Raw genomic sequence first — 11,945 nt, forward strand, 5'->3', positions numbered from 1 at the left:
GAGATGTCATGGAAAACCCAAGATAAATTCCCATCTTAATATAGAAAATATCTCATATTTGCCCTTCAACATTATTGTCATTTTGCTGTCTCCTTACAGACTGGATAAATTAAATGTACTTAAGATTCCTATATCTATGATTAGAAATTCCAAATTCTAGACGTCCACGATAGGATATTAAGCACCAACGTTGGAACCCCTACATTAGTAATTCATTAAACATACAATTGCTCGTACAAGAAAGTCACACTCAACAGTTACTTATTTCATCTAGAATATTTCACTTAAATACTTGAGAAACCATTCAACAGTAAAACGTGCAATATTCTAACTGCAAATAAAGCTCACCGATTCTGAAACGATTTGCCCGCAACGTTGTCTCTGTATGAATCAAACATAACATGATATTGATCTCTACTCCACTCCAACACAACCTGTAAAGAATAAAAACAAACATATGTCACCACCTTCTAAAATTAGGCACTTATTTCTGAAATGCTCAGGCATGACCGATTTCATTCAAGCTGATCTCTGCATTAATGTGTATGTGACCAGAAATGAATCCAAACTAAGTTATTACTGTGAGGCAGGATTCAGGTGCAGAACTTACAGCACACTCAATTTAAACAAGCTTAGTTTTTATTCCTGCAAGTAAGGGCTTCCTGTTATTCAGATGTAGTTTTTAAGTTTCTATTTGTTTTGTCCCCCTTGCCTCTTACCATTTTAAAACACAGCAACTTCTCAAAACTGAGACCTTAAAGCAAACGTGATTTAAAGCGAGCGAGAACCACCTCCTCATCTTGCGTAAATCTCATTGTCTTCCTTTCTATTCTCATACCTCTGAGATCTGACCTTTGAAAACAAACAGCCAGGCCAGGACATATCAAATTATGCAGATTAACCCAGGCACAAACACAGTCAGTCGCTGTTTCCCAGTGCAGGCCACGGCTTACACAGCAGCCCAGCTCATGCAGCAGCTTGGTGTTTCTACAAGCTACAAACTTCCCTCCTCCTGTGTTTCTGTCCCATTGAACTTGGCACTGGATTTCACCCAGCCCTGCAGTGAGCCAAGTCATGGAGACAGACCACTGCTTTGAGATTTAAAAATAAATAAATTAGAAAAGAAAGATTTTACTCTGAAACAAACTTACTACGATAACTTCTGCATTAACTTTAGAAACTACGGTATCATCTCACAGTGTTTTCAAGAGATAAAAGGGTAGGGGTTTATTTTATCTGAAGACGTACCTACAGATATGCACTGAGGGGGGGAGCACCAGATAACCATAGTATTGCCTTTCACTACTTGTTCTAGATTTAAGTGGCACTACTCCTTATTTCTTGTGGCAACACTGAAACCCAGCATTTCTCTAAAATAGCACCGAAACCCATAATTTTTGAGGCTGCATCCTTCCATTTTAGGAAGACAAGCCACTATACCCTTATGCCTGCTGAAGTAAATTAAAAGAGTTCTAAAGAGTACACAGGACAGGGAAGCCTCATCATGTGTCAGTGACAAGCAGAGACAAAATTATTTCCAAAGCTGCACACAGTCTCACTGCAATCACAAACACATCTATACGAGCTCATTCCTCCCAGACAAAAGGACATGTGAATTGCAAGGTGAGCAAAGATATCTACTTCCTTAAACACCAAAAACATTGTTACACTCCTTCACGCTCCAGACATGATGTCGTTTTGCCAAACACTTTAGTTTGAAACCCTACACACTGAAAGCTATCTACACATAAACATCTGTAATTATGGCTAATTATGAGTTGACACGCACTGACCAGCTAGAAGAAATACAGAAGTATCTGAGCAAAACAATGCTTTGTTGTACAGCTCTCCACTAGAATAACATTCCAACACTTATTTTTTCTATTTGTGCAACTATGCTAGGAACCACAGTAGCTCTGTTTAGACAGATGTCCATTAAGATGGCACATATTTCCCATCCAATACTTTTTCTCTACTGTTTTCTTTGTGCTGCACCTGAAGGCCTCTTTGCTTCAGCTTTACGTACAGATACATAAAAGCACGGAGGAACAACAACAACAACAAAATAAACATGAAGATACCCCAATTAGGAGATACTGTATCAGCTGTGTGATAACAATGGCTCCCTTGTTCCAACTGAAAAACACTTTACAAGGCTGAGCAATCAATGGAAGGTCAGCTATGAGTTGTTTGTAGGCAAACTGTCATGGAACTCCTAAGTTTAACTTATAACCATGCTACAGCAGTGGCTAAGGCCTGGCTATCCTTTACTAGTAGCTCCCAAATCATGCTTGAATGCACTGTTATTTCCCTGGGATAACCTGTTTCTTGAAATGATGCTCTTTTTCATCTTCGAGGCTGTTAGGATATTATTCCCAATCTCAATGTTTTTGCTGTCATCATTTACTTTTATGTCAGCACTGACACAGACAACAGTATGACTCCAAACAAGCAGATGTAGTTTTGCTCACTAGAACAAGAAATCTGATTCTGAGAGTGCAGGGAGGAAAAAAAGGAACTGCATATTCTGGTCAGACAACAGGGACCGAAACACGTTACTGCACGCTGCTTGAGAAGGCCTACAGAACATTAAAAACAGTTCACCTGATAATGACTTGCAAGATGTCTTGGTTTCACATGTAAAATTCTTACATACACTGCAATAGCGGAGCATACCACAGAACAGCAATGCTTTCTACTCTTAGTATGGATTACCAGAAAAGGTCTAATATAATATAGTGGGATCAGAGTCCCACTGGAACAATGCTGGTCAGCTGGCTTTCAGCTTAACGTGAAGTTCTGAAAGTTTATGTACCTGTGCATATATTTGCCAGTTATTTATCTGCTGCCTAAATAGTACCTAAGCTTTCTGAATTGTTCTGATAGTAACAGGGTTGGAAAAAGAAAGCTAAGATTTGGTAGGAAAACATCTAATTAGTGGCTTTGGTGCTCAGCAAAATCAGTCACAACTGGGACAAGGACTAAAGTGGTTCTCAGAAACTCTAGCTTGTCTGAAGTCCCCATTCTAAAGAAAACCAAAGGCTTATTAGAAGTTTGACAGCACCAAGAGATACACCTCAATCAGCTTCAAGACCAATCTGACAATTACAAATAATTGGATGGCTGAAAGCATCACACTATTTATTCAGTCCTGGCTTCTTAGTGTTTCAGGAGTTTCTGAAGGCTGGAAGGCGGCAGGCAGGGAGCACAGCCAGACAAATCTGCAAGTTCTGACTGAAACTGAACTTTTGACTGTGTGCCACTGCAGACTTTCAGATAACCCCACCCGTGGCTCTTTTCTTAAGTGTGAAAGAGCGCATCAAAACGAAACGGGTGATAAAAAGGAGAAACCAACAAGGAGAGAACAGTGCCTTCAGAAATGCTGGAATCAGGAAATACCAGCCTGCCTGCATGTGACAGTGACTGAGAAAGCTGCATCCCATCCCTTACAGAATTGTACTGAATAGCAAGCGGTGTAACACAGCCCACAGCCGGCTGTACTTAACTCCTTAATCTCTAGAAGGGAGAAAGACCCCGTTGCTCCAAGCTACCATATGAAGGTTCTGTTAAGCACCGGTTTTGGAAGAGTCCCATCAGCCTGTCCAAAACCAGAATAACAGCGCTACAATAAAACAACAAACCCACCCGAGGGCAGTGCAAATAGCGGGTAAGGTCACAACATCACGCTCCCGGGGCTGTTAGAAACAATCTAACAACGTCGTTCGGGTCATTCCAAACTCTCATCGGGGAGCGGCACAACTCCGAGAGGGCTGATTCCGCACCCGGCAGAGCCAGCAAGTGCGAGCAGCTTCCACCGGGCGGGGGGACATCGCCCAGCAACAGCAGCCGCCTTTCCCTTCCCCTGCAGCCCCTCCGAACCACCGCGGAGCACCGGGACGTAGCAATAACGCCGCCAAACCCCGCTCACACTCCCGATGCAGCCCCCGCTCCAACCGGAGGCGGCACCCAGCCCGAAGGAGCCTCCGCCCGGTGGAAGGGAGCGCGGAGAAGGTGCTGCCACGCCGTACTGACCTCCCCGAACTGCAGGGCGGAGACGATCATGAGGACGAGGCCCCCGAGGCAGAGGCAGGGCCCATAGCGGTGAGACAGGCAGGTGTAGGTCTGGCGCTGCAGGAGCTTTAGCAGCATGGCCCGCCGGCCGCCGCCGCCGCCACCCGGCCAGGCGCGGCCCTGCGCGGTGCGGCCCGGCGCGGCCCGCCTCAGCGCGCTGCCATGCGCCGGGCCGGGCGGGCGGGTCCCGCCGCCGCCGCCGATGGTCCCGTATCGCTTCCGGCAGCGCTACGGCGCCACCTGGCGGCGGGACAGGGCGGGAGGAGCGGGGAGCACCGCTGTGAAACGCCTCCACAGCGCTGCTGGGCACCACAGACATGGAAGGAGCAGCCATCGGTGCTCAACAGACTCTTGTGGTGCCCAGAGTAACAGCGACTGGCCTGGTGTTCAAGTAATATACATCTAAGCTTATGCATAGAAAGGAACAGTGAGATCCAGCCTTCTGATGGACACTAAAAGGGTTCAGTGTGTTCACACGATGATCAGAATGTAACCTAAACAGAATTCTGTGGTGTCTCCACATGAGAAAGAAAGAAAAAGATAAAAAGAATAAAAGAAAAAAACGAATCTTTAAAAAAAGGAGAAGAAACTAGGAAATGTGTCCACATTTAAAAATCAGACCTCAGGTCAGGGACCTTACAACTTTTAATCCAGCTTTATTAGCATGTCTCTAACAGGGCTAGAGCTTGGGACAAATCCTTCTTCCACATTTTATCTAATTTATTGCTTTGACAGTCTATTTTCAGGTAACTATCTTCTTATTTCTGTCCAAGGATGGCTTACATAACTTTCTTAATTTTCCCCAATTGCTCTACAAGAAGATTAACCTATATATTCTGCTGGGAGCAATAAATTCCGCTAGGTGTCAGGGTAACTAAAAATTACAGGCTTCAATTATAATTAAGCATATACTTAAGGGCCTTGCCAAATCACTACCTGTGTAAACCCATGGACTCTTGGAATAATCTAGATAACTGTACTTGTGTTCGTACTAACTTTAAGATGCATGTTGCAATACTTGAAGCAAAGTCACACCTTTCGCTGAATATGAAGTAATCTGACTAAAAGTCAAATCATTATAAAACATATTTCATCTTGTTTCCGAATTTTCTGCAAGTTGCCTTCACCACTTTCTATGTGTTAAATCTCAGCATGCCCTCTGAAGCCTATAGTTAGGCCTTCTTTTCATGACAGGGGTGAAACCTGTTTTTAAATGTAAGTATTTATCAGTTCTTTTAAATGATACTGGACATCCTGTAAGCCTTGAGCTGTTGCTACTCTTGCTCACTCCTACACTAGGAAAACAGCATTCTACTGCCCTCCCTTTTCCTCTCTTAGAAAAGCTAAAGTATTGTGGAGTTATTTTTCCCCTGATCTTTACATTTTTATTTACCAGACAGGGAGAAGAGTAAGAGCTTATCATGTGAAGCAATAATGTAACAATCTGTCTTGAGACAGAGGATGAAGAATAATCAACTTACACTCTTAAGCATCTCTGTTAGCCAAGAATGATATTCACTGCACACTTCTCAAAGGCTTTTGGTGTTCATCACTGTATGGTCTGTACCACAAACATGAATGTATCTTGTAGCAGCTTTGTGAAGCAAATATTACCAAGCACAAAGGCAGAGATAAATCTCTGCGTGCTTCATGCCATCTACTTTAGGACTTAGCTGTGCTAAGTCAGACAACAGAAATGAAGAACAAAATGGTGATGACTTACCCATGGAAAATTCGTGTGAAGAGATTTGGCCATCATCATGTAAGTTTTGCATGATAGGATAGTTTATATTCACTTATTGTAATTGGGCATCCATTCCTGGCCAGCAGGAGGGGAGAAAAAGTGGCCAAATGTTTCACCTTTAACTCTGTTGTAATGCACATGCTCAGGATGCCTCTAACTTCTAAGTTTCTGCGTTCCTAACAATGTTTCAGTGTACATACTTTGTACAAATATTTTATTTCCTACATGAACTACATTGTTAACATACAGAATAGCAGTTGAGTACACGAAACATTGAACAGACACAATTCCACCTGCAGCCCTCCTCTACAGCTCCTCACCAAAGCCTATGGAGGTTTTTCTGCTACCATTGTACATTCATTGACTATGTTGACATACTTAAGGATCTGCTCCTCTAGGAAGTCCCGTATTCTCCTATGCTCCTGGGAACTAACAGAGGGTATTTTAGAGGGGTAGAGCCTGAACAGCAGTCAAATCATACTGGTGAATTTGTCAGTACTTCAAAGAGCTGCATTATTACTTTCTCTGGAAAGGAGATGAGAGACTATAGTAGGGTGTTCTAGGACTTCTCTCTGTCCTTCCCCCAATATACATGTTAATAAACTAATATACTAAATTTAATCACCTACGCTTCTGAAGGCCCATTTAAGGCAGGAGCCTTAGGCATATTGGAATAAGTAGTTCAGTACAGCACAGTGAATTTGTTAGCATTACTATCTATATATACAGTGATTAAATCAACATCAGTCATTCAGGACATCTTGAATGGACTACCATCTGTTCTCCAGAATTTAGGCTTTTATTAAAGCAAAAATCACCTGTAAAGTTTTTGGATTCATTCACAGTAAAACCCCTCATAGCAACTGAGGACTTGATCATTTAAACTGGAAGAGAAGAGATTCAGATGCATTAGAAAGAAATTCTTTACTGTGATGGTGGTGAGACACTGGCACAGGCTGCCTGGAGAGGCTGTGGATGGCCTCTCCCTGGAGGCATTCAAGGCCAGGCTGGATGGGGCTTTGAGCAACCTGGTATAGAGGGAGGTGACCCTGCCTACAGCAAGGGGGTAGGACTATATCATCTTAAAGCTCCCTTCCAACCCAAGCCATTCTATGATTCTATGACAGGGTAAAATAACAGTCACCAGCTTGTATTCTCTCATTCAGAAGAATCCCATTATGACTCGCTGTTTACAGAGATCTTTGTCATTGTTAAGACTCTTTCCCACAGAGAGCACTCCTAGAATAGAGGTCAGCATCAGTTTCTGAGAGATGATTTTAGACCCCAATGTTGTACCTTGTAGTGGATTATCTCTACATTAGTCTGTAGCTCCATGAGTGTATGCACTCTGATTAACTGCACCTAGTGAGATTTCATACAGAACTGCAAAAGAAATGTTTAAATTTGAAAATCCTGCTGAGGAGAGGCTGCATTGCTGTCAACAGCTACCTGAAGGTTCTTTGTTACTGAAGAACCATGGAAGATATTGGCAGAGGCCAAATAAAGATGAAGAACATAGTTTGTTACAACTGGAAAATAAAAAACGACCAAAAAAACCCAAACAAACAAAAAACCAAACATTCTCAAAAGGGATCAGACAAAATATTTAGGTTTTGTAAAATTACATTTTGTTTGTTAGATTTGTATCGACGCAAAACAGTCATAAAGAGGTTTCACAATGTTCCCCCGAAGCATCTGTAGCTGATCTCTGTGGCTATTTTAGACGGTGGTGTCAACGGACTCAAAAGAAAGAAGTTTATGAAAGAAGCAAACACTAAGGCCAACAATGTGCTGAGTAAGCTTGGTATAAACAGGAAGAAATAGTTGGAAATCCCGGATTTAGCAATATGCTGTGATAGGGACAGACCAATCAACAGCCTGGAACTGAACAGAGATTTCAGTTCTGGGAAATCTAGTTTAATGTATGATAATAAAAGCTGGTTTTTGAGAAATAATAATAATAATAATAATAATAATAATAATAATAATAATAATAATAATAATAATAATAGCCTTCTACAACTGACCAATATAGAATCTGTTTTCCTTCATCCCTTTGTATCCTAACTGAACTTGAGATGATGAATATCAAGACTTCCTTTTCATCACACAACTGTTCTAAGTCATAGTCAGTTACTGTGTTCTACTAAGAAACCTTCAAAGGCACTTCTCTCAGATGGCAAAGCTGTGTAAAAAGCTACCACTTTATTTTGAATGATTGCCTTTCCCCTGAAAATGTTTCTTCCCTCCTCCCTCCCCTCCCCAAAACTAAGGTATTAAATTAAAATGCTGGGAGGTATCAGTCCAAATCTGACTCTCGTCAGATAGAAAACATACAACTGCAACTCAAAGGTTACCTCTCCTAGTTCTTAATAGACTTCACAATAGCTTTGATGTTTCTGCTCTTTTTTGAGAGTAGAAAAGTCTTTATCAGTTCTGTGGTTAGACATCTGGTTAGATACAGCAGTCTAGCTAACCATATAGGAAACCAAAACAAGCTGAGCAATATAAAGGATATTTTCTCATCTTCAGTAGTACCTGGTAACTATTTTAAAACATATTGCTTGTCTGAAATATTAATGCAATATCATAAATGCTTCACAGTTTGCAGATTGCCATTTTTATTGCCAGTCCTGAATTTGTATCACACGTGGGAATAGCTCATATGTGCTTCTGTTACTGAGAAGGTTGCAGAACTTTGGCATGTGACTAAGAATAAAGGGAAGAAGTACCACACACCTGCCTGAACCCTTCATAAAGCCTTCTGCAGAAGGCAGATTTAAAGATCCCTCCTGTAAATGTCCAATTCTGGCACAACCTATGTCTGGTAACTTCTCTGCTTTGTCCAGCCATTAACTTGTTTACCATAGTGGTGCCCAGCTGCAATGCAACTATTGCACCCTCCTTACCCTATTTAACTATCCATTGCTGTTCTTTAAGCAACAATCCTCCTCTTCTCCCTCTGTTCCCTGGGAAGATGTAGTTTTGCTTATGAGCAGCCATAAGTCTGTGAATTCCAAAGGATATGTTGATACAGAGGATCTCTCTGGATATCTGGATTTAGTTTTTTATACATTAGCCCCAGAAATAACCTCTAAGTTCAGAATATAATGTCTTGTTTTATTATTCTAAATGTTTTCCTCTCACAGATATTTTAGAGCTTTTTGTTTCTCTTTTATGATGGAAACATTCTCAAGCTTAAGGAAAAGGTGAATGCACAAAGAGCTATAAATATTTTTATATATGTATGTGTACATATATATATAATTGTGTTTCCAATTTTATTTGGGGCTTTTGAATGTCTGTGCATTACAACCAGAGGATTCCCGGGGCAAATCTCTTACTCGCATTTGAAAAGTACACATGATGTCAGAGAAAAATCACTTGGTTTTGCTGTAGTGTTTGCTAAAGGATTGTCAGGTGTTGGTCAAGGCTGCTGAGATGCTAACAGTTTTATTCTTAGTGCTTCTGCATAGCAAAAACCAAGCCTTTGAAAATGAACTGAAGTACTCAGCTTCTCCTTTGTTCAAGCTGCACACTTCCACTGCTGTCATGTTCTCATTTCACTTGCTCTTCCCTCTTCCAGCAAGTTCTTTACCAAATTAAGGAAGAAGAAGCTATCATAACTATTCTCCACTTAATCTGTCTGAAAACCAACCAAAGGTAATGGAGAACTACTTACCCAGGAAGGGAGTGCCTTCTAAGAAGGTCTTTTATGTTCCACATCACTTTACAACAAGTGATCTTATAAGTCTAATACAATATTACTCTGATAAATATAAGTTCATACCAATGCTTTAAATATATTTAGGAAGTACTTCACAGAATCACAGAATTGTAGGGGTTGGAAGAGATCATCAAGTCCAACCCCCCTGCCAAAGAAGGTTCCCTACACCACGTCACACAGGTAGGTGTCCAGGTGTGTCTTGAATATCTCCAGAGAAGGAGACTCCACCACCTCCCTGGGCAGCCTGTTCCAGTGCTCCGTCACCCTCACTGTAAAGAAGTTCTTCTGCACATTCATGCGGAACTTCCTATGCTCCAGTTTTATCCCATTATCCCTTGTCCTGTCTCCACATGCTGTTGAAAAGAGTCTGGCCTCACCACTTTGCCCCTCACACCTCAGATATTTATAGGCCTGGATCAAGTCCCCTCTCAGCCGCCTTTTCTCAAGGCTAAACAGACCCAGTTCCCTAAGTCTCTCCTCATAGGGGAGATGCTCCAGGCACTTCACCATCTTAGTGGCCCTCTGCTGGACTCTTTCCAAGAGATCCCCGTCTTTTTTGTACTGGGGAGCCCAGAATTGGACACAATATTCCAGATGAGGCCTCACCAGGGCAGAGTAGAGGGGGAGGATCACCTCCTTCGACCTGCTGGCCACGTTCTTTTTGATGCACCCCAGAATGCCACTGGCTTTTTTGTCCACCAGGGCACACTGCTGGCTCAAAGACAACCTGTTGTCCACCAGGACACCCAGGTCCCTCTCAGCAGAGCTCCTCTCCAGCAGGTCATCCTTCAGCCTGTACTGGTGCGTGCAATTATTCCTCCCTAGGTGCAAGACTCTGCACTTGCTTGTGTTAAACCTCAAATCCAATCAGTTTGTTAAATCCAGAGCAGAAACATTAAAGACCGTGTTTTCATGCTGGTGGTGCTTTAATAATTTGTCCCAAGCACAATAAATCAAAATACATTCTCTGAAATACCATACTAATGTTCCCAAAGACAGTAAATAAAATCTCTCTTCCTCAGCTTTGTAAGTAACCTGTTTTTATTTCTCCTTGCAACTGCTAATGATCTTGTAAAGAACAATGTAAAAATGCCACTGAGAAAACCAATTCAAAGATCATCACTTACAAATTCTGTGCTCTCACTACTTCCTGCAATACATGCATCACATGAGCAATAATAAATGTTTACATAGCAACAAAGCAAGCTGCCACCTGCCAAATAATGCCCAAGCATTGCAAAAAGTCATGTGAAGAATTTAAGTACTCAGCTCTCACTTGAGAGTGAGTTATTTGCTACTTACAGAAATATGGCCAGTATAGTTTTGCCATTCAGGTGATGTTGGATCTATGTGGATCTACAAAGAACCAAAATGAAATACAGTTATTGATGAAAAAAACAAAACAAAACAAAACATTTTTTCTGTAAGTAAAGAAAACCTCAATATATCTCTGCAGTCTAATACATGGACAATGCATTTCTGTTATTCAACACATTCTCACTGTACCAGAGAGTCTAGGTATAGCGCCTGAATAGTCTCAAGAGATAAAATAAGGTTACCTGTCATAGAGAGCAACACGAAATTTAATAGCAGTGCATGTTAAGACAGCTCAGATATTAATTTCTACCCGTTATTTTTTTCATTTTTAACTTAAAAGGCAATAAACACATCACAAGAAAGTTTCTGCCACTTTCAGTTGCTGAGATAGATGGGCTATGGAAAGATTAACTGTGATTTTTTTATTACTATTTTTAATTCTCCTCAGCCCCTGCTTTTCCTACACCTAAAACACCCCTCTTGCAGAGCAGTACAGAACTAGCCACCATCAAAACGAATGGGCTTTCTTTTGTGTGTGTGTGAAGGTGCTCCAGCGTAACTGTGGAGTATGAGCGATATATTAGACACAAGTTACACATCAAGAATACAAGCAGTGCTCTATTCCAAAAGGCATTTGATACGCCTTTAACACGTCTGCAGTCTTAGCTGTTGAGCAGTTTGTGCCATTACTTCTCTATACTTACACCCAGGTATGCTGGGTGTCTTGGTTTCTTGTGTCTCCAAAGGGAGCACCGAGCTCCTACCTTAGGAGGATGCTTTCAGTATAGGGTATTTCTACTGAAAGTGGAGCTCATGTGAGATTTTTAAGGAGATGGAAGAGATGGGTGATAGAGATATGGAACCACAGAGCACCCTGAGGTGGAAGGGACCCACAGGGACCGTCAAGTCCAGCTGCTGGCTCCACACAACACCACACACACTCACCTTTGGGAACGGTGGCCGTGCACATGGGTGTTAGTCCGGAATGCAGACAAACACGTACAGTCAAAGCAAACAGAAATAAACTGGAGTGGTTGTTCACAGCTTCGGCTTCAACCAAAGCAAGAACATGGAACAGTGAGAGCT

The 11,945-nt window shown here is 41.8% G+C and overlaps 1 protein-coding gene across 3 annotated transcripts in view; it reads right to left on the reverse strand.

The window, feature by feature from the left end:
- The window catches only part of GNPTAB (N-acetylglucosamine-1-phosphate transferase subunits alpha and beta), a 44,073-nt gene extending 32,142 nt beyond the window's left edge, over nt 1-11,931 (reverse strand). The window contains exons 1-3 of one of the 3 annotated variants that reach the window (XM_015867453.2): nt 11,805-11,931; nt 10,845-10,898; nt 349-434 (exon numbers count right to left, since the gene is read on the reverse strand). In XM_015867453.2, the coding sequence (XP_015722939.1) occupies nt 349-398 (50 nt within the window). In that variant the 5' untranslated portion in view covers nt 399-434; nt 10,845-10,898; nt 11,805-11,931. Of the gene's footprint in view, nt 1-348; nt 435-4,032; nt 4,198-10,844; nt 10,899-11,804 lie in introns of those variants that run through there. The other 2 variants (XM_015867448.2, XM_015867438.2) reach the window with 2 other exon arrangements.
- Between the last annotated feature and the right edge of the window lie 14 nt (nt 11,932-11,945).

The sequence above is a fragment of the Coturnix japonica genome, chromosome 1 (assembly GCF_001577835.2).
Source record: "Coturnix japonica isolate 7356 chromosome 1, Coturnix japonica 2.1, whole genome shotgun sequence".
NCBI classification, from domain to species: Eukaryota; Metazoa; Chordata; class Aves; order Galliformes; family Phasianidae; genus Coturnix; species Coturnix japonica.